Raw genomic sequence first — 21,174 nt, forward strand, 5'->3', positions numbered from 1 at the left:
AGCGTCCTACGCCATCTTCGTTAATGTGCGTACTGTGCAGACTCTCGACTCTCGATCCATGCGGATGTCTGTTTTTTAACGTCTGCCATTTTGCTGGCTCTATAAACACAGTCCGTTGTTCTTCTCTGTTCTTGGTCTACGAATCGGCTATCTTTTTTTGTTAATGTGAGTATTTTCAACTTTGGGTTCTTCATCTCTTGGTCCAGTGATTCATTTTTACTTTCGCATGATATTACCTCATACTGGGAACGCTCGTGCAGTGAGTCACTTCTTTTGGCATGTTCGTCGATCCCAAGGTTGAGTGCGCGCGTGATTGAACGCAATTGCCCTCGTTTGCGAGAGGATTAGAAACCGTATACAGCAGGTGTTTGTTTCGTTGTTGCAGAGGATGCGGTGAAAGGCTCGTAACTTACATATCTCGCCTACACATTAATCGTTCTGAGGAAAAAAGAGAACTCAGGTGCAAGTTTGTCAAGATGATGGAAATCGATCCTCCCCCGCAGTTCAATACCAAGGACGATGAGATCCAGTATTGGATGGAGTTAGCTCACCAGCTACATCAAAGGTAATGATTAATTTGTTGAATGACAGCATTATGGTTTCTCGTTATTATTTGTATACAGGAAAGAAGACGTGGAGCGAGAATTAGAGGAGTTCCAGGAGAACTCCCAACAATTGGAGAAGGAGTTAGAAGCTTCGTTAGAACAGGCTGACAAAACAAATAGCGAGTTGAGACAAAGGAACTCTAGGCTGGCTACTGAAATTGAGCAGCTTAGGAGTCGGATCGATCAACAAACTGCTGACTGTTCTATGTTTCAAACTCGGGCCCAGGAGCTTCAAATGTCAAATGAACAGTTGCTCAAATATGTCAGAGAACTAGAGCAGAAAAATGATGATCTAGAAAGAGCACATAGGTAAGGATTAAAACAATTCAAAGATCGTTTTATTATATTGGACTTATTGATTATCTATATACAAATGTAGGGTAAGCAAGGTTACAGAAGAGGAAATGGAAGCCAAATTCAACGTAGCTCTAGAAAAAACAGCTTTACTTGAATCAGAACTAGATGAAAAGGAAAGCTTAAGGACAACTGTCCAACGATTGAAAGATGAAATCAGAGGTATCTTGAATACATTTTGTATTTATGAATGTTGTTAGATTACTATTATATATAATTTCATTATTTTTATTTTGTAGACTTGAAACAAGAAATACAAGTTTTAGCACGACATCAACCCGATAATAATAAATCAGCTACTGTTGATAGAGTAAGGAATCACATTGACAGCAATAAGCTGCAAGTTGAATTGGAAGCTCACACTCCACCAACGAGTCCGGTCAACGGGTCTACGACGAATATTTCGTCGACGTCACCCCTTAAGAGTAAGATGCGCAGTGCGCTATATAAAACAAAAAAGTATTTAATACCCTGTGCGAGACGCAAGAGTCAGAAAAACTTTATAGTTTCAAATTAACTAATCAATTTCTTTTTTTACTTTACGTAATTGTTTTTGATCAATGGTTTTATTTTTTTTTCTCAATAGGTATAAATAATAAATTTTGTATATGTTTTTAAAGATTTTCTCTTAAAGAATACTCAATAAAGTTAGAATTTTTTTCAAAAGCTTTTTTTCTTTACTTTTGCATGCACAACAAGTTTTCTTTTTCTTGTGTTGTATAATTGTTTTGTAATTAGTTGAAACTGGCATTGTAGGGGGTGTAATCGGTAACAATATCAACAATAATGTTAATCCACCATTGGCGCCATGTACGAGAATACTAGCCATGAATATGATTGGTGACCTCATGAGAAAAGTTGGGGTAAGTACAACGAAAAAAAAAATTCTTTAATAGTCGTACGAATATAACACTGCAAACAATGCAACTGTGGTTTTACATAGCATGCAGCCACATAAAAGCTTCACAGTACGGCTTTTTTGTTGTTTTATTAAATATTTTGTTTTTTCCCCTCAATAATCAATTATACAACGGAAATTTCAAAATAAGTATACTCTATTATACCCACATGCACAAAGTGTAAGAGTACTGTATGCTTGGTGTATTGGCAGCTTGACAGGTGGGTCTGCATGGACTGTAGGAGGGTGAAATGTTCTTGTCCTAATGGAAAAAAAACAATTGTTTCTATGAGTTCCGCAAAACCACCGTCAGTTCAAATAGACACTACAATTCAATGTATAAGACAACAGCCTAAATCAACCAAAAGCTAATTGTGACAATAGAGATCTCTCACTCGATGCTCTTATTATATACTTGAGACTTTTTCAGATAAAAAAGCAGGTTTTTGATTTTGTTTTTTCATTTAAATTTGTGCTTGCTTACTTTACTAATCTGTCCTTGCTTGCCCTCCTGTCAATTTTGCTTTCAACCCAGTAAATGCTGATAGAAATGTAAAATCAACAAACCATATACTAAACACTCTGCAATTGCTATTACTGTCTAATTTATTGACAAATACATTTGTTGATATAATAAATTGTTTTCCTTTGTTCTAATACAGGCACTGGAAAATAGGTTGAATACTTGTCGAGCATCATCACGAGAAGATCAAACAGTGCGCGATCTTTACAGGTAACGCTAAATTGAGCAACGAAGTAGAGAAAAATGTCGTAGTCTTCCTTTTTTATTTATGTAGTCCTGCAAGAAAAGGATCATGTACCTACTATCAGCCGCAGTCAACGATTTATTATCTGTAAAAAAATATTTTTATTCTTTCGTTTTATACATATGAGGTTGAATGTACTTGGTGGCTGTAAGTAAAGACGCCTTTGGTACATGATACTCATCAAATGATTTTGTGTTTAGAATCCTCAAGATTCATGCAAATATGCTTGTCGACTCTTTAACTAAAGTACACTTGGTCACTCTAATCGACATTAATAATTTAATACCTGATACTTTTAGTTTGATTTGTTTTAGTTTGGCATTGCAGTGCCAATTTTAAATTTTGATTTGTGTGATTTTGAAATATGTAAGATTTGCTACAAGTTTGCACAATTTATTTTGTTTATTTGTTCATAAACATTAGATAAATGTTACATTTGGTAGCATAGCCATATCCAATACATTTTTGTTTTGCACAAATCAATCCTGTCCAAAAGATAAATAATGTAATATAGATCCTAGTTATGTTTAAAAAAAATTAGTATAGTTCAATTTTACAAATTCAAAGAGGACAAAATTCCAATTATATTTAAAAAAATGAATGTTACTATTTAACTTGTACGTAATCTTAGGAGTTGTCTCTTGTTTTTTTAACAGAAGCAAAAACATGTTTCAAAAAAGACAAGAATATGCTGCTTTCATTTATAAAAAGATCTGTAAACTTTTGTAGTGTTTTTCTCAATTATCTTTGTAATAGTTGCAATAGCGAATTATGTCCTATAATCGATCAAAATATAATTTGTAACTAATTTACTCAACACGTGATTTAGCTTTTAATAATATTCAAATCTTATTTTTGTATATTAGCTCATAATTATTTCTCAGTAATTATAAAATGGAAAGCTGATAGACAAGCAGCATTTACATAATATTTATTTATTTTCTATCTAACAAAATTCTTTTATATATTATAAAATCCAATTGTAGGCAAATTAAGCAGGCAGTGGAAAACTGTTTGTGTACTATAGATATTCATAATTCTGTGTTTGCATGATACTTTGTCGTCCTGTGTTCAAAAAAACCTTCGGTTATTTTTCTTATGTATAAAAATCTTTTGTTCTTGACGATTTGTCTGTTTCAAATTAGGACTAGAAGGCAGCAGCGAGTTTTAACTGTTGCAGCAGCCGGAAACAACAACCACATACAATACTGAAGTACACAGACAAAAAATCCGTCTTCATAGACAGAGAGAAAAGCATATTTTTATTCATAAACTCGCGTAAAGAAGAGTTTGATAACTATATTCTTTAATGTGGAAAGCGAAAGGTAGTAATTTCAAGAGTTATAGAAAATTTCAATATATAACAGACATAGCAAATCTACTTTTGGATTATCTTAATTTTGTTTTAACTTTATTTTTAAGTTTCCTTTCAGCCGTTAACAGCCAACAATTTTCAAAACTGTATACTTAACAAGACTAATGTAGATCAGTTTTTCATTAAATAACTGCTAGTTTTATTTCTTACATATCAATTGCTGCTGCATAGTCAACATTTTATTTTAATTGATGACAAATTGTAAATGCTTTCTAGTTGTATTAAAAAATCATTGTGTAATGTGTAAAACCATATTGGAGATATTTTTTTTATTATCGAAATTGTACATTGAAAATTGGAATAGCTGATTTATAAGAGGCAGTCACATATATAAAAGAAAATTGAAGTAAATTCTTTCAATGAGCTAAATATTTGTAAATACTTAACATGTTTTGTGTATAAATTACACTTGTTTCTTAAGGTTTGTAAAATACATGATTTGTAATTCTTTGTAGTTGTAGATATTTATGAATAGTTCAATAAAAACTTTGTTTCTCAACATGGAAGGTTTCATATTTTTGTACCAAATATATTGATTTTGTATATCTACTGATAAAGGAACAAAAATGTTCTGATCTAAGTATCCCAAATATTAATAAAGGTACTTGTGTAAGCAGCTCGAAATTTAATCAACGGTCATTTCCACTTTCGACAGTGATACGTAAGCATATAGCCACCTTTTAAAATTGCAGAAACGTTGTTATTGTCATATTATACACATTTTTATGAAAAATCAAATTTTTTTATAAATTTGTATAAGCAGTTCAGAATTGACTATAGTTATGCATAGTTTTTTTATAATTCATAAAACGACAATTATTACATTTATTTGATAAACTAAAATAATAATTTATCTCAAAACACCTTGACATTCCCAGAAAATGATTTAGGATTAAAATAATGAAACATGGTTGATATTTTCGTAATTGTTTATTTATGAAACGCGATTTTTCACATAAAGAACAATGTTTCAGTGTGAAAGTCCATTTATGTAAGATTCGTACATTCTAAATTGTTTTTGTGTCAAATTACGCTATAAAAAAAGAGATCTTATTCTCGAAGGGTACATAGTATCGCCTAGCGAGCACATGCATGCATTGAATGTACAAATGAGTACACTTATGTTTACATATACACGCTGTTACCAAATAAACATTACAATATTTTAAGAATGATTATTACTTGTGAACATATTCAAAAAGAAAAAAATAAGTGTAATTTTACTTTTGTTCATTATAAAGCTGCCATAATACTAAAAGAATCTTTTTGATACATACATTAAAATTATAAATGTCTCTTCAACATAGGAAAACAACTAGATGTGCTGGAAAGTATCCATAGTCACTAATCAATTAATATTTCCATCTAAATTAATCACTTGTAAGAGAATAATATTAGATAAATTTATATAAAAAAGTAGGCAAGTTGTAATTTTAAGATTGAAGCTTGATGGATATCCATATATCTAAGATAAATGTGAGTGTACTAATGCAGTAACGCTGAAGTGACAATACACGCAACATAATAATGTGGATCGGAATGAATGTATAGTCCCATCCATTATGACGAATAGTAATATCAAGATCAAACTATCGATAATCGTATTAATTGTAAATGTTATGTATGCATTAAATGACACTTCTTAAGCACGCTCGCCACGAATTCGTCGGGCCAACTGGATATCCTTGGGCATGATGGTCACTCGCTTAGCATGAATAGCACACAGGTTGGTGTCTTCAAAAAGACCGACGAGGTAAGCCTCAGAAGCTTCCTGGAGAGCACCAATGGCTGCACTCTGGAAACGCAAGTCGGTTTTGAAATCTTGTGCAATTTCACGAACCAAACGTTGGAAGGGCAATTTCCTGATCAGTAGCTCAGTAGACTTCTGGTATCTCCTGATCTCACGAAGAGCAACAGTACCGGGCCTGAAAAATAAAACAAAATAATAAGTATTACTATTCAGAAACAATTCAATGTACTTGAAGATGCTTAGTCCTGTTAAATTGGTGTATCACTTACGCAAACAAAAGTTTCTATTTTTTGTTTATTTGAAAAGCTTATTAATTTATACAAACTTTAAAATCAAATGTATTTATATTATGTATCAAATAAATTAATAGTGATGACTAAACATGAAATATTTTGTACAAACAAAAATAAGAAATGATCTTTCAATAATAATAATCCATTAAGATAAAAAATATTGCTTCAAAATTTATTAATTTAAAAACTATTTTTATTTTTTTGAATGACTAGCGAAAGTTTTATAAACAAATATACTTGCAGGCAAACTTCAGTCGTCAAACTTTCTTACCACTATAACCAACAACTCGATTTAGCGCTGGAAATATTAACTAAAATTCTCTGAATAATGCAATATCGTGAAATCGTTGATTTAAAAAAGTTCTAGAGGAAAAAAATAGTCTCACCTGTAACGATGGGGCTTCTTGACACCACCGGTGGACGGTGCACTTTTACGTGCAGCCTTTGTGGCGAGCTGCTTCCTGGGAGCTTTACCTCCTGTTGATTTACGGGCTGTCTGCTTGGTACGAGCCATTGTGTCTCAACAGTGAACTCTGCAAAGTGAAAGAGAAAATAAACAACACGCATAGACTTTAAAGTCGTGACTTTAAAAAGAGATCGCGCGGGAGGCCTCTCTTGTCGCCTATACCCCCCACTACTCAACATTCGCGTCTCGGGCTTGCGCATTGCACTGTATAGCGACTTTCCAAGCCACGCGAGGAAGGAAAACGATACGCGCTCCAGGTGCTGGATATTTAGTTCAATTCGTAGAAAATAAGTACGTCGTCTTCAAGAACTTTCATTCCTCGTGACACATGTTTCAAAACAAACAATCAACTACGGAATCCAGCGAGTTTAGCGGGTAGGAAAGGCACGTGGGTTCGTAAAGCGAAAGGAAATTGGAAACACTCGACGCGCGCGGAGAGCTAGCAGCACTTGGGTTCCCTCGCAAACGTCAATTACACACAGACACAAAATGGACGTCGTCGATGCACCGCCAACAACCGCAGACCGCCCGGTCTTTTCACCACGTATACATCTCTCTTTTTTGGATCATCACCACGAAACTACAATCCTCATCACAGACACTCGGCACCAGGATACTCTGTCCTAATTAACACTCACCTTGCTGATGAAAACGATGCTGAAGGAGCTGGAGCACTGCAGAGCGGGATGTCTCCTTGTACTTGGATGGCAGTGGACTGACGCTGCCGCCGTCACTGAGAGAGAGAAAGAGAGAGAGAGAGAGAGATAGAGAGAGCGCCCTCCCCCTAGAAAGAGAGAGAATTAAATAGCGCGCTTGGCGGCGATTGGCCGACTTTCCCACCGAATTTCCTTTAGATGTCGATGTACTCCATTCTTTTGGTAGGATTTTTCCTTTCCTCGCACTAAAGAAACGATTATAAACATACGCACCAAGTTGCGCAATGGTTTTCAAATGAGATTTTTTGTCTCGCAGCATTTAGGAGAGAATCGTCGTGAGTCACATTTATCGATCGACGACACGATGCTGTGCGTCATCTTTGGCAATTGCATGAGAGACAAGACGACGATTGTTGCTGCTCCTGCTGCTGTTGCTGCTGCTCTTGCGCTCTGTTAGAACGCCGGCCATGTTTGTTTTTCCTCCGAAAGGTCTTGTCTAGGTTTGGTGTTAATAAGAGAAACTCTTTTATTTTGTTTTTTTTTTTTAAATACAATATTGATTGGGGAATCGAGAACAAAAGTAAATGTGGAAGGCGTTTTTGATCATACGCATACAGCAAAAGAAAACTGATGATGCAAATGAGATAGTTCAAAGATTTGCGTGGAATATGAAACAGTTATGCTTAGATTCGATCTGATTCGATGTGCGTACTATACAAGATATGCCTTTCAGTAGATATACGCAGAAATGCATTATTTTTATAGGAAGCGCGAGTTGACTGATTACAATCGAACAAGCGATTTTTAGCGATTAGATAGTAATAAGATTACTGATTTCAATCGGTTTTTTGTCGATTGAAAATGTGTTGATTATTCATTCGTTACATCTGAAACATTTCTAATGGCGAAGGAGAAAAATAGAATCTATGTTGATGAACCGACGCGCTAATGAAATTGAAACCGTAATTAAAGATTTTTAATTTTCATTCATGCAATTAGATTGAATGCGGTAATTAGAATATTTATGAATTCTAATAATAATAGGTTAATAATATAAAGTTAAGATTTAACCACTCTGCATACGTTTTAAATTTATATGAAATATGAAAATTATGTCTATGCATAATATATTTAAGTGTATAGTGCAAGTGGAGAAATAAATATGATCAACATTTATTAACTTCCTTTATAGAATAAAATATTTGATATATTTTTTCATAAAAACCAAACATCTTACCAACTACTTCAATAAAATAATAAAAAAAGTATTAGATAAAGATGCTTTCAAAGTCTTAAAGGCCATCTTCACTAATATAAATCTCTAAATAAAACACAACTTTTGATTAAAGCATATTAAAGGAATCATACCTAGAATGAAATCTTATCATTTCTCAATTAAAAATGCTTAAAAATATAAAATAATGCAATTTTACATAATATAAATGTAAAATAAATTGACCATTTTTACTTAGTACTTTGAATATAAAAAGTTAATACCTTAATATTTGAAACAAGTAAAATGTGTATGATAGGAGAATTGTAATAATTAGATTCAAGAGCATTTGTTATTTCATATTAATTTATATTATATTATTTTATACTACATATAACCATGTACATTATAGCGGAAGGTCTCAAATGCCATTACTTTCTTAATTTACTTAGTATTTTTGATTTTGAACCTTTGTAGTACTAAACAATCACAAATATCAAATTGACGTTGTGTATTAGAAAAGGTTTACAGATAGATTTTAAAATATGCATAAGAGCAAACACTGAACGTATGATTTTGAGGCCCTCCGTGTACATCGCTCACAAAAGTTTACATTAACTGTCACAAATTTGTATTTAGCCTTCAATGTTGAAGGTTCTCAAGACAAACCTCCTTAATTTACTTTCAACTATATCATGTATTGTGTCCAAATGATGGACAATAATTAATTTAACATTCAACTTAGTAAGCTACGATAGTCCTATTCTAATAGTCACCTATTTTCAGAGGCTTCAATTTGTTCGCTATAATCAGTTTTGAAACGTTAACACTACAAAATGATTATTCAGTATTGCAAAGAATGAATATTCACAGTAAATAATCGATATTTTATACATTTTCCAGTTTAATGGTTTTTAAATTTATTAAATTTAAATTTAAATTTAATTCAATAAATCATCAATTGAATGACTGGAAAAATGTTAAAATAATATGGGTTATCTACTGTAATATAAATTTTTTCAATATGTAAATCTCCTAACGATACCTTGAAGTTGAAGCTACATTGTTTCTTACATTTAGTACGATACAGTTTGGGGTTACATCCTAAAAAAGTACAAGAAACGCAAACGTGGAGTTTTCGTGAAAAATTACAATGAAAAAAGATTTATCGAACATATCTTATGTCAATCCCATCATTTCAATGAATAAATCCTAATGATCCTAATTCTGAATTAAAATTAAAACTAATTGATAATTTAGCAAATTACAATAAATATATTCTTAAATTACAGTACTGACAGTACAGTGATAAGAGTTTCTTTTTTCGTTTCTTTTCCAATCTAAAACTAGAGACAGAATGATCTGCCATTCTAGATATTTGGCAGTGAAAATCTTAATAAATTTTTCATATACGAACCAAACTAAAATGCCGCTAACCACTTGGGATAATAAAGTGAATAATGGTTGAATGTATGAAAACAAGTCAAAATGAAAGTAATAACGTGGGCTTATCCCGATTTAAGCACGCTCGCCACGAATTCGTCGGGCCAACTGGATGTCCTTGGGCATGATGGTCACTCGCTTAGCATGGATAGCACACAGGTTGGTGTCTTCAAAAAGACCGACGAGGTAAGCCTCAGACGCTTCCTGGAGAGCGCCGATAGCCGCACTCTGGAAACGCAAATCGGTCTTGAAATCTTGTGCAATTTCACGAACTAAACGTTGGAAGGGCAATTTCCTAATCAGCAATTCAGTAGACTTCTGGTATCTTCTGATCTCACGAAGAGCAACAGTACCAGGCCTGAAAAACGTGAAAATTGCTAGTTATCTACGCATTACGAGATACAATAAAAAGTATTTTATATGAAATGTATAAATTATAAAAAGTACATGACAAAAGAATTCAATCAAAATACTCATTTAAAGATTAACTGTACATTAATATTAATTAATTACCTATAGCGATGAGGCTTTTTCACACCTCCAGTAGAAGGAGCACTTTTACGTGCTGCCTTGGTAGCAAGCTGCTTCCTGGGGGCTTTTCCTCCAGTAGATTTACGGGCTGTCTGCTTGGTACGAGCCATTTCTGGAAAAAGTAAAAAAATTAATAATTCATTGCACGCACGGAATTTCTATTTTTGTAAAAATCGTTACACCTCAACTGAAAATGTTGAAAAACGGAAAAGAAGGTGGGGGGGGGGGAAGACGACCGTTGTAATTCGATTTTTAAACGCGTCGCCAAGCACGTAGAAAAAATTGACATCTACTTCAACTTCTGTAATCGGAATTGAGTCTCAAAACGTAATTAGAGATAACAATAAACGATCATTTACATGAGAACAAATCGAAAGAGGAAAAAAGAAAACCTCGTCAGGTTACACACGGGAGATACAAGTAAACACGATCTGTTTTCCCTCCAAGTACTCTCGCGGCCGCGTCAACACAATAAAGAAAATGGCGGCCGCGGCGTATGTATGCTATACGTTTTCACCATGCCGAACTGACGCTACCCCGTTAATTGCGCATTTTCACCTTTTCCGTGCGCTCGTAATTAATTTTTCCACGAGACTGTTTGGTCGCGTGCTACGTTGTATCATGTAAGTACCGTCCTTAAAGTCGGGAGTATTACGTTATTTTGTACGTATAAAGTCTTACCTGCTTAGATTGGAGATGCGTTAGAAGTTGCAATACCAAAGAGAGACAAGAGAAGGTTTGTTTGCACGAAGCGTGGGGTACCTACAACAATGATCAAGATCAACTGCTGGCACGCACTGGTAGCTATAGCATTGCACGAGTACGGCGCTCTCCCGCTCCTGACGCCGCTTGTAGTGGGGGAACAGACACGGGAGAGGGGATCAACGAACTTCAGCGTGATTGGACGGAGGCGCATGCGGCGCGGCATTATTCTAAAATTTGAATTGACGATTTTGCGAAAAAATGTTTACCATGTAAAAAAAAATAAAGTAAGTCTGATATGGAGAATGCTTGAATTTTCGTGTTCTCGTGTAAATTAATTTTTCAAGCCAAAGTCAGCTAAATAAAAGATGTTAGTTCATATGCAAAAAGAAAACGCAAAAGAAATCGTCAGTTATTCGAGTTTCAAAAACTGGACAATTGGAGGATAAATCAGTTTATTCATATTTTTATTTTTGCTGGTTGGACAAAAGTTTTTATACTTATTATTAAATATCGATTCGGTATAAGCGTGCAAGATGTCGTTTCAAGTATATTTTAATAAAAAATGTACGTAGTGACAAAGCCAAGAGACAAATTAAATGTTGTATTAAAAAAAAATAATTGCTGCCACGAAGACATTGGAGCGGAGAGCTTATAAATGGAGCGCAAAATTTTTTGCAAAATTTTCTTTGAAACTGTATTAAATAAGGTGGATGACTATGATTCTTCTTTCGCAGTCTTTAGCACGCAAGACGAAGCGCCGTTTAGTCGGGCGGGCGCGCGCGAGATAAGGAGATTTTGGCGTTCTGCACGAGGGTGAAAATTCCTGTCGGTCGTTGAGCAGCGCGTACGCGAACTGGACCGAAGCTCAGTCCCAATCTTGGGAATGTTGAATACGCAGCGCATTGGAGAACGGGGGAGCGCCCTAGACGCCCGTACATACGTTACGTGCCGCGTTCGCGAGTGGCGGCAGCTCGTGTCGCGGCTGGCGTATGAATTTAACGGCGTTCTCGCCGTCCTCGCCGCTCGACTGCGTATCATTCTTCCGTCGAAGATAGAACGAGCAGCTGGCACAATTTCGGCAGTCAGGCCTGGCGGCGACGCGCGGCAAGCGACGCGTTCGCTTTTGGCTCCGGGTCGGCCTGCGTTCGAGAATCCATCGTCGCTTTCGTGACCAAAAAAGGGGTCGTCGTCGCAGCACGGACGTCGGACAGCGCGAAAAAAAGCAAAAACGAGGAAGCGATCAAGCGCGAAGAGGCAAGAGGCCGCTCCGGAGCGCCCTTTCCCGCCGCGACCGGCAGTGTGCCACAGTAGGTCACGGCGCCAGCCGCGGTCCAAGTCTATAAATAAGCGGCGACGGCGGCGCAGGGCTCGAGCTCTGCCTCCTAGTTGCGCCGCGGCCCTCGTCGAGCGACATGCCCGGAGGCTGCCTCGCCGAGCGGAGGACCGGCGGAGCGAGGGTTCCCCCGCGGCGGCGGCGGCGGCGGCGGCTGCTGCTGCTGCACTCCCCGACGGCGATGTGGACGCACTGGCTCGCGCTGGCCTGGCTGCTGCGGCCGGGCTGCTGCGCGTCGACGGTCGTCCTGGGTAAGCCGGCGCCCGCGCGCACAGCCGAGACGCCACGCGCAGCTGACGGGCCAATCGCTCGAGCACAGGCGGCTTCTTCGGCGGCGAGGAGGCGCTCGGGCGGCGCACGTTCCTGGCGGCGGCGCGCGCGGTCAGCGGCTGCGCCGACAGTCCCGAGGTCTGCGAGCTGATGCGCCCGAGCGACGAGCACGTGGACCTGGGCGAATACCACCGGCTGCGGCTCGAGGCGCTGGCCGTGGAGGTCGGCGAGGATGGCGGCGAGGACGGCGGCGAGGACGGCGGTGACCTCCTCCGCGTCGGCGAGAAGTGTGCGTGCGCGCGCCCGACCTCCGCGAGCCGCGAGCCGCTCGAGCCTAATTGCGTTGTCGCTGGCAGTCGAGCAGATCGCGAGCGCCGACGAGCAGCGCGGCTTGGCGGCGGTCATCGGACCGCACGAGGGCGTCGCCTCACTGTACGTGCAGGGCCTGTGCGAGCGGCTGGACGTGCCGCAGATGGTGATCCGGCGCGAGGTCGGGGAGTCGCGGGACCCCCCACGGGCGATCAACCTCTATCCTGACACGAGGACGCTGGGCAACGTGAGTCCGCCCGAGGTTTGCTTGCGCTCGCGCTTTTCGGACACGCGTCTTTTCGCCGCTCAGGTCTACGTGCAGATGATACAGCGGATGAAGTGGGGGTCCTTCTCGATACTGTACGACACCACGGACAGTCTGATAGCCGTGCGGGACGTGCTGAAGCTGGCCGAGCCCTACACCCGTGACATCCGGGCCTTCAAGCTGGGCGGCGGGCCAAACTTCAGGTGAGTCGGGATGGCGCGGCTCGCGAGGGCGTTGGCTGAAACTGGCGTCTGCCGTAGCGAGCCACTGCTGGCCGCGAAGGCCTCGGGCCACAGGAGCTTCCTGCTGAGCTGCGACTACGAGGTGCTGTTCGCCGCGATGAAGCAGGCGCAGGAGGTCGGGCTGATGTCAGAGGCGTACAAGTACTTGGTGACTTCCCTGGTACGGCGGGTACGGGTAGCGAGTAGTCTAGCGTCAGTCGCGGACCTAAACCGGCCGGCGATCGCCTTGGCCGCAGGATCTGCAGGCGATCGACCTGTGGCCGTTCAGGCACACCGGCGCCAACATCACGGGCCTGCGACTGGTCGACCCGGACGAGCCGTTGACCGCGCGCCTGCCCGAGCTCGGCCTGGAGTCGGCGGACCGGCTGCGCGTCCACGACGCCCTGACGTTCGACGCCGTGGCGCTGTTCGCGCAGGCCTACAAAGACCTGGCCTACAACGAGCCCGGGGCCGGCGAGTCTCGGCGCGTGCGGCCGCACGGGCTCAGCCTGCGCAACTACATGCTGTCGGTGAGTAGGCACCGTCGCCGCCCTCCGAGCCTGTCCGAGTGCTGGTCGTTTCGCGGGCGCAGAGCCAGCTGAACGGCCTGACGGGGCCGCTGGCGTTCGACGCGGACGGCGCGCGGCGCGGCTTCAGGCTGGGCGTGCTGAACCTGCGCCCGACGGGTCTGGCGGCGGTCGGCACCTGGGAGCCCGAGCGCGGCTTCGGCGACGTCAGCCTCGCCGGCGACACGCCGATGGAGCACGTCAAGGTCCTCATTACCATGGTGAGCGAGCGAGCGAGCGAGAGAGCGCGCGTCCGTCTGACCGCAGTTGGGCCCGCAGAACGCGCCGTACGCGCAGAAGGTCAGCCAGTCGTACCGGCTGACGGGCAACGATCGCTACGAGGGCTTCGTCGTCGACATCATCAAGGCGCTCGCGCGCGAGATGAGCTTCAACTTCACGCTCTACGTGCAGGAGGACTCGGACAACGGCGGCTGCTCCAAGGACCCGCTCACCCAGCAGTGCAGCTGCGGCGGCATGATGGGCAAGCTGCTGCGAGACGTAAGTCGCCGCGAGCGCCGGCGCCAGCGCTCGCCTCTCACGCCTCTCGCCGCAGGAGATGGACATGGCCATCACGGACCTGACCATCACGGAGAGCCGCGCCAAGTGCATCACCTTCTCCACGACCTTCATGAGCCTGGGCATGAGCATTCTGTACAAGAAGCCGCAGAAGGCCAAGCCCCAGTGGTACTCGTTCTTCATGCCCTTCAACGCCAGCGTCTGGATGAACCTGGCGATCGCCTGGATCGTCGTGGCCGTCTTCTTCTACGTGCTGGCGCGCCTCAGTGCCGACGAGTGGGCCAACCCGTACCCTTGCATCGACGAGCCCGACGAGCTGGAGAATCAGTTCAGCATCGACAACGCCATCTGGTTCGCCATCGGCGCCCTCCTGCAGCAGGGCTCCGAGCTCGCGCCCATGTGATTTGCCCGGCTGCGCAAACTACCGGCCGTGCACCGAGGCCCACTGACCCGAGCTTGTGTGTTGCAGCGCCCAGTCGACGAGGATCCTGGCGGGCTCGTGGTACGTTTGCCTCCGCCCCCCACCCCCCTCCCCCCATGCCCAGACCGGCCTAACACTGGCTCGCGCGCGCCGCAGGTGGTTCTTCTGCCTCATCATCTGCAACACCTACACGGCCAACCTGGCCGCCTTCCTGACGAGCGAGAAGCCCGAGGTGATCGTCGATGACATCAGCGACCTGTTCAACCAGACGACCATCAAGTACGGGGCGAAGCGCGGCGGTGCCACCTTCAAGTACTTCGAGGTAAGCGCGGCCGGGTAGCGTGTGCGCGTGTGTGCCAGCCTCTGCCCGCAGAGCTCGACGCAGCCGGAGATCCGGGCCATGTACGAGACCATGATCGAGCCCGAGTGGAACAAGCAGTGGATGGTGGGCTCGAACGACGAGGGTATCGCGCTGGCGGCCGACGACAGCAAGAACTTCGCCTTCTTCACCGAGTCGCCGACCATCGAGTACGTGCAGCACCGCATCTGCAACCTGGAGCAGGCGGGTGGCCTGATCGACCAGAAGGCCTACGCCATCGGCTACGCCTCGAGTAAGTGGGAACCGCCGCCGCCGCCGCCGCCACGAGCATCGCCTAGCCGCGGCTCGCGCAGATTTCAGGCACGTGCTCGAGACGAACGCCGTCATGTCCAAGCTGAACGAGCGCGGCGTGATCAAGGAGCTCTACAAGAAGTGGTGGACGGAGAAGGGCGCCGTGTGCACCGTAAGCCAGGCCCACCGAGCCGCCACCGCCGCCGCCTCGGTCGGCCGCCAACGCCATCTCGTGGTCTTGCCCGTTGCAGGACAGCACCTCCAGCATGCCCGAGCCCATGACCCTCACCCAGCTGGTCGGCGTGTTCTACGTGCTGGGCGGCGGCCTGCTCGTCTCCATCCTCGTCATGTGCCTGGAGTTCGCGCTCAACGTGCGCTCCGTGGCCAGGGCGACCAAGGTAGGCGCGCCACCCGCGGGCCGCGGACCGCACTGACGGGCGCGCGCGTCGTTGCAGGTCGCGCCCGGCCAGGTGTTGGCGCGCGAGCTCAGCTTCATCCGGAGCATGCGGGAGGCCAAGCCGGTGCTCGCCGAGCGGAGCGCGGAGGAGGACCAGCAGCTCGCCGCGAAGGAGACCGGCTCGCCGCCCCGGCCGGCCGATCTGGTCGAGGCTCCGCCGCAATAAACCTCAGCCACGTCAGCAGCTCTGTCTTGTCTGTTTCGCCCTGTCCCCCTCGAACCGCGCCGCGGCCGAGCTCGACGCGATCGCTCGCCTCGCCGACTCGGAGAACGGCGTTATCTCGCGGCCGGCCGGCGAGTTATCGCGTGAACTTTCCCCTCCCGAGTCGCGTGACGCAACGGCCCGCTTCGTCGCGGTGGCGGCATCCGTGGGCGAGGCGGCAGTGCGCCAGCAGCGTTCCGCACCAGCAGGCTCGCGCGAGCGGACCGTCGGCCAGCGATGAGCATCAGCTTCGAGGGCAAGCGCGTCCTCGTGACGGGGGCCGGCCAAGGTACGAGAGAATCGCGCGCGAGTCGAATGGAAAGTCCGGCGTAGCGTGACCCGCGTTGCCGCGCTCGCGACTCGCCCGACGAAGCTAAACGGGGGCGACCCTCGGTGCCGAGCAGGGATCGGCAAGGGCCTGGCGCTGCGGCTGTCCGAGCTCGGCGCCACGGTGCTGGCGCTGTCCAAGAGCCGGGAGAACCTCGACGCGCTGCACCGGCTGGACCCGCGGATCCGGCCGATCCGCGCGGACCTACGGGACTGGCAGGCGAGTCGCGAGGCGGTCGAGGCGCTGCTGCCGGTCGACCTGCTGGTGAACAACGCCGGGGTGGCGTGCTTGCGGCCCTTCCTGGCCGCCACGGAGGCCGACTTCCAGCTGACCTTCGACGTGAACGTCAAGTCGATGCTGAACGTCTCGCAGGTGGTGGCGGGCGACATGATCGCGCGCAAGGTTGCCGGCGGCATCGTCAACGTGTCGTCGCAGGCGAGCCGCGCCGCGCTCAAGGACCACGCGGTCTACTGCGCGTCCAAGGGCGCCGTTGACATGCTCACCAAGTGAGTAGCCCCCCTCCTGCCCCGGCCCGCCCGACGCCTCTCACTTCTCGCGCGAGTTCGCAGGGTGATGGCGCTGGAACTCGGCCCGCACGGGATCCGCGTCAACACCGTCAACCCCACGGTCGTCATGACGGAGATGGGCAAGCTCGGCTGGGCGGAACCGGCCAAGGCCGGCGAGATGCTGAGCAAGATCCCGCTGGGGAGGTTCGCAGGTGAGCGGCGCGCGACCGTCGCGAGCGTTGCTCCCCCCGCCTGTACCGACAGCTCGACTTTTCAGAGGTGGACGAGGTGATCGACGCCGTCGTGTTCCTGCTGAGCGAGCGCAGTTCCATGATCACCGGCGCCGGCCTGCCCGTCGACGGAGGCTTCCTGGCAGCGTGACCGTGTGACCGTGTACGCTACTAATAAATCCATTGTTTTTGCTCGGACGACTGCTCGCCTTTATTTCCCATCGCAACACGCATCGGCCTCGTCACAAGAATGGAGACGGGATCGTGGTCGAGGCTGGTGGATAGATAGGCTCGATTGATAAATAAAACACGCAATATGCTTTTCATCCATTTTATATTTCTAATTTATTTATCGAGCTTTGTTCTCAATACACTAACTAAGCATACGAAGCAATAAAAATTCGTTCTACGAATCATGGAGATATAATTAATAAGTATTTTTGTTTTTTTTTGTTTTTCATGTTGTTTTTGGAATTTCATATGAATATATACGAAGTCCCATTGATAAAAAAAATATTTACAGTTAATTTTTTTATCAGCACGTGCTCTATAGTAATTACAAAACTATTACACTCCTTTGCTTTTATATTTGAACTGATCTATCTTCTTTTATCGTATGGTATTGCCGAAAATATTTGCAGTTTGCATTACTTTCCCTCCAGCCCGCTCGCTTTGTACTGACAGATTATTACTATTATTAGTTTGGAATTGTCGATATTTCATACGTCTTGCTACGGTATACTATAATGCATATTTCCCTCGGGTAATTTAATTCGGTTTTGTCATGACTACACGCATGTGTGTTCCTAAACATTCCAAACAACTTGGGCTCACGGCTCCCGCAGAACATTCGCTGCCTGCAGTCATCAAAAAGCAGTTGCACAGGCAATTTGTACGTTCGCCTCGCACTTCTCGAAAATTGTGTTTTGTTGAAAAGTGAAACGTTATTTGTCGCGGAACAGGTGTAAATTCACAACACTGTAGCAAATACTGGTTAGCATGTGAATCGTCTGACAGAGGTGAATATAATATTTCATTACAATGGAATTTGAACTTTGAAAAATTGCTCGTAAACAGTCTTACATGTATTGGAGGTTTGTGTTTTCGTTTGGTTTGCTTGTCTTACTCATAGAAATTCTTTTCTGTACGAATATAGCTTTCTTAATCTACTTGTTTTTGCAATAAAAATATATAGTAATAGAAAACGAAAGCATGCAACGAAAATTTATAAGTTGGCTAGGTTACTCGATTCATGAGGTCCAATATATCGGAGTTCACAAGATATTAAAACGTTTAAGTAACTATTGATTTGATCACTCGAGGCTGAAATTTGAGGCGATTGAAAAATTGTTATTTTTCATAGATAAATGCTAATTTTAACGCACAATCAGATCAATATTGAAATGCTTAATAAGTTTCAAAACATTTTTAAATTTTCGTAGTTTCCTTTTTATCTTAGGGCTTAATACGAGAACGACGGGAAAAAGTTTTACAAGATAAATTGTTCTCTGTTTCATTCAAACGTCAAATGCACTATCTTATTCCTAAATCAACAATTTTTTATCTTTGCTGAACGTTCTTTGGCAATGACTTAAACAAGCACGTCACTGCGCGAAAAATTGACAAACTTATCTCAAATCATGCTACTCACGAGATTTTATTTCTAGTGTACTAGATTATCATTAAATTTTTATATTTGAATAAACATTCTTTTTAGTTGTTCCTTTACCAACTCGTGGTGATTTAATGCAAAGTTTTAAATTTATATATTATAATGCATCTACTTACACATCGAATTGCCAAATATTTCATTGCAACAGTTTTGACACACGCGAAAATTGAAGAAGTTACAATTTCAATTTATTCATGCAACTCTCATAAAATTCACCAACTGGACCTGCCAATAATTTGATTTTTTCACAACTTTAAATATGACTTTCAAACATCGCATTACACGCGTTGCAGGGTCGTAATTTTGCGTTTCATTTATTTGTTTTATGCTTCTAACATTCGTTAAAAACAAGCTCATTTGTAGTTTCACACAAGGCTATTGATGCCGCAAAACACGCAATTCCGTGTTTCGATAAATATTGCAAAAGTAGTTGGTTTTTTAAATTGTACGAGCAAAAATATGTTGACATTGAAAAATCACACCGATCAATAACATCTGACAGGTGTTGGAGGTAATATGGAAAGTCGAAGAACTTTAATTGCTCTGACACGCATGGCACTGTTAAAATCGCTGTTCACTCTCGTCACTCTTAGCTAATTTTTTTTTTTATTTATTTATTTATTTATTTTTTTCCTTTATTTTATTCACTTCATTTTTTGATAAAAAATACTTTATCGTCACAATAGATTTCACTACAATCATTATAACGACGTATCTGAATTGTCGTTTATTCGATGACGAAAAATATAGACGCACAAAGTAGAACCTCTACGAGAAAATGATTATTTTATTATTATTTTTTATTGAAAAATTTCATTTGATGTTTGAATAAACTCTCGGCAACTTCCGATCAACAAATTCGTGTGCAGTTTACGCATAAATCACAGCGGTATATGGCTGTAATTTTTTTGTTCTATATCGCACGCCATTTGGATTAAGACATGTTTTGGTGTGTAAAACTTACAATTCACATTGTGCATGATTCATTTATTGCGATAAACAATTTTTTTCGGCATTTTTGCTCTTGCAATCGATGATCGACATTATTGTTTGAAATGCATGATTATCTCAGAAAAACAAATATTTAGATACACTATGCACCCGTATATTAGCTTCAAAATTTGAGGGTTTCATTTTTATGAATCTGTATGAAAAGTACAAATCTTGATATCTTTAGTAAATTCGAATTCTTTTTGTACAATGTATTATTTGTCATGCCTCAATATACTTTTTCGTGTTGCTTTATGAATTCATTTTACATAAAGAGAAATCAAACTGCAAGAAGAGATTTTTACTTTGCTTTTACACAAATAGATCGTCTTTACGTGTACGTTACAATTATCTTGTTGCAAGAATTGTCAAAAATATATCAATTTCATATATATTTATTTTTATATAGTTTATATGCATTTATATGTACTTTTTTATTACTTCATTAGATTGTCCCAGGTCGTTTGTATAGTTGCAGTGTAAACTTTTCGTCGTCACATGTAAAATATATTGCATTGACATTTCAAAATATCAGATTACTGCTTTTTGTTGAAAATGGCGTTTTGTACGAATTTCAGCAAGTCTTTCATAAGTATATCATATTAAAGTAAGATATAAATACAAATTACGAAGAAACGTTAACGACAGGGACAAGTCTACTATAAATATTCAACTGCTTACTCTCCATTGGTAAATTAATTATAAAGACTAATTATTCAATTTGTTATTTTTCTATTAACCTATGAAATCTTTTTTGTTATTAAAACATTTTTCACAATAATTTAATAATCTAAAACATGAAAAAAATTTTATACAATATATTTGATAGTTGATAGTTTCGCAACATATAATTATGTTTCATCGCATAATTCTAATTATCCAATAATAGTTTTTTTTTTCAAGTGCTATACTGACTCGTTTACAATTGTAAATTCTATTGATATTATTTAGGCCGAAATAATTTTAATCTGGCTAATATTGATATTTGTTGCAAACTGCATAACGTCTTCTCTTCTTTTTAGTGTAGATCATTTAATGCTAGTAATATTCATTATTTACTTGACTATGTAGAAGAGAACATACAATTGTAACAAGTATTTTAATACAGTATTTTCTAACAGCTAACTTTAGCATTATATGAATGTTATCAAAGCATTAAGAATCATAATGTTTGGTTTAAATATTCATTTAAAAATTTACTATAAAAAATGCTAACATTAAA

The 21,174-nt window shown here is 42.3% G+C and overlaps 4 protein-coding genes across 13 annotated transcripts; 3 read left to right on the forward strand and 1 right to left on the reverse strand.

Moving 5' to 3' along the window:
• The first annotated feature begins 15 nt into the window (after positions 1-15).
• Positions 16-4,494, forward strand: LOC131667096 (nuclear distribution protein nudE-like 1). 5 transcript variants are annotated; one of them, XR_009302162.1, is made up of 10 exons: positions 30-165; positions 207-296; positions 386-565; positions 624-914; positions 985-1,121; positions 1,199-1,384; positions 1,716-1,822; positions 2,071-2,299; positions 2,520-2,590; positions 3,770-3,827. XR_009302162.1 is itself a non-coding variant. In XM_058940298.1 (8 exons), exons 2-8 carry the CDS (start codon positions 477-479, stop codon positions 3,834-3,836), a joined length of 966 nt encoding a protein of 321 aa, XP_058796281.1. In that variant the 5' UTR covers positions 16-165; positions 386-476; the 3' UTR covers positions 3,837-4,494. The 5 variants fall into 5 exon arrangements, 2 of the variants coding, with proteins under 2 accessions (XP_058796281.1, XP_058796280.1); XR_009302163.1 differs by having other exon boundaries at positions 33-165; positions 261-296; XR_009302161.1 differs by lacking the exon at positions 207-296 and having other exon boundaries at positions 16-165.
• A 416-nt stretch (positions 4,495-4,910) lies between these two features.
• Positions 4,911-11,171, reverse strand: LOC131667212 (histone H3.3A-like). Its single transcript, XM_058940484.1, has 5 exons — positions 11,033-11,171; positions 10,334-10,463; positions 9,904-10,178; positions 6,429-6,561; positions 4,911-5,924 (listed from the first exon to the last, which is right to left on the reverse strand). Exons 2-5 carry the CDS (start codon positions 10,459-10,461, stop codon positions 5,642-5,644), a joined length of 819 nt encoding a protein of 272 aa, XP_058796467.1. The 5' UTR covers positions 10,462-10,463; positions 11,033-11,171; the 3' UTR covers positions 4,911-5,641.
• Positions 11,172-12,154: 983 nt separating this feature from the next.
• On the forward strand, positions 12,155-16,343 carry LOC131667180 (glutamate receptor ionotropic, kainate 2-like). Of its 6 annotated transcripts, XM_058940449.1 has the most exons (16): positions 12,155-12,640; positions 12,709-12,948; positions 13,016-13,215; positions 13,279-13,436; positions 13,494-13,644; positions 13,712-13,984; positions 14,047-14,241; positions 14,300-14,320; positions 14,432-14,518; positions 14,574-14,935; positions 15,006-15,038; positions 15,114-15,279; positions 15,331-15,568; positions 15,630-15,739; positions 15,819-15,965; positions 16,023-16,343. In XM_058940449.1, exons 1-16 carry the CDS (start codon positions 12,469-12,471, stop codon positions 16,188-16,190), a joined length of 2,721 nt encoding a protein of 906 aa, XP_058796432.1. In that variant the 5' UTR covers positions 12,155-12,468; the 3' UTR covers positions 16,191-16,343. The 6 variants fall into 6 exon arrangements, with proteins under 6 accessions (XP_058796432.1, XP_058796428.1, XP_058796430.1 ...); XM_058940445.1 differs by having other exon boundaries at positions 14,300-14,518; XM_058940447.1 differs by having other exon boundaries at positions 14,300-14,518; positions 14,574-14,887.
• Positions 16,344-16,376: 33 nt separating this feature from the next.
• LOC131667181 (L-xylulose reductase-like) lies at positions 16,377-17,607 on the forward strand. Its single transcript, XM_058940451.1, has 4 exons — positions 16,377-16,515; positions 16,631-17,060; positions 17,124-17,272; positions 17,338-17,607. Exons 1-4 carry the CDS (start codon positions 16,464-16,466, stop codon positions 17,439-17,441), a joined length of 735 nt encoding a protein of 244 aa, XP_058796434.1. The 5' UTR covers positions 16,377-16,463; the 3' UTR covers positions 17,442-17,607.
• Positions 17,608-21,174: the final 3,567 nt, after the last annotated feature.

This window comes from Phymastichus coffea, unplaced genomic scaffold (genome assembly GCF_024137745.1).
Source record: "Phymastichus coffea isolate CEN01 unplaced genomic scaffold, Cenicafe_Pcof_1.1 PCOF00063, whole genome shotgun sequence".
In the NCBI taxonomy this organism is placed as follows: Eukaryota; Metazoa; Arthropoda; class Insecta; order Hymenoptera; family Eulophidae; genus Phymastichus; species Phymastichus coffea.

Coding starts and splice junctions, on each gene's coding strand:
- LOC131667096 (XM_058940298.1), top strand. CDS start 477: ATGATGGAAATCGATCCTCCCCCGCAGTTCAATACCAAGGACGATGAG. Junction 915..984: donor GATCTAGAAAGAGCACATAG/GTAAGGATTAAA, acceptor ATACAAATGTAG/GGTAAGCAAGGTTACAGAAG. Junction 2,591..3,769: donor ACAGTGCGCGATCTTTACAG/GTAACGCTAAAT, acceptor GTTTCAAATTAG/GACTAGAAGGCAGCAGCGAG.
- LOC131667212 (XM_058940484.1), bottom strand. CDS start 10,461: ATGGCTCGTACCAAGCAGACAGCCCGTAAATCTACTGGAGGAAAAGCC. Junction 6,562..9,903: donor CCGACGAATTCGTGGCGAGC/GTGCTTAAATCG, acceptor TTCACTGTTGAG/ACACAATGGCTCGTACCAAG. Junction 5,925..6,428: donor AAGAAGCCCCATCGTTACAG/GTGAGACTATTT, acceptor TTTATTTTTCAG/GCCCGGTACTGTTGCTCTTC.
- LOC131667180 (XM_058940445.1), top strand. CDS start 12,469: ATGCCCGGAGGCTGCCTCGCCGAGCGGAGGACCGGCGGAGCGAGGGTT. Junction 13,437..13,493: donor GGCGGCGGGCCAAACTTCAG/GTGAGTCGGGAT, acceptor CGTCTGCCGTAG/CGAGCCACTGCTGGCCGCGA. Junction 13,645..13,711: donor TGACTTCCCTGGTACGGCGG/GTACGGGTAGCG, acceptor CCTTGGCCGCAG/GATCTGCAGGCGATCGACCT.
- LOC131667181 (XM_058940451.1), top strand. CDS start 16,464: ATGAGCATCAGCTTCGAGGGCAAGCGCGTCCTCGTGACGGGGGCCGGC. Junction 16,516..16,630: donor CGTGACGGGGGCCGGCCAAG/GTACGAGAGAAT, acceptor GGTGCCGAGCAG/GGATCGGCAAGGGCCTGGCG. Junction 17,061..17,123: donor GCCGTTGACATGCTCACCAA/GTGAGTAGCCCC, acceptor GCGAGTTCGCAG/GGTGATGGCGCTGGAACTCG.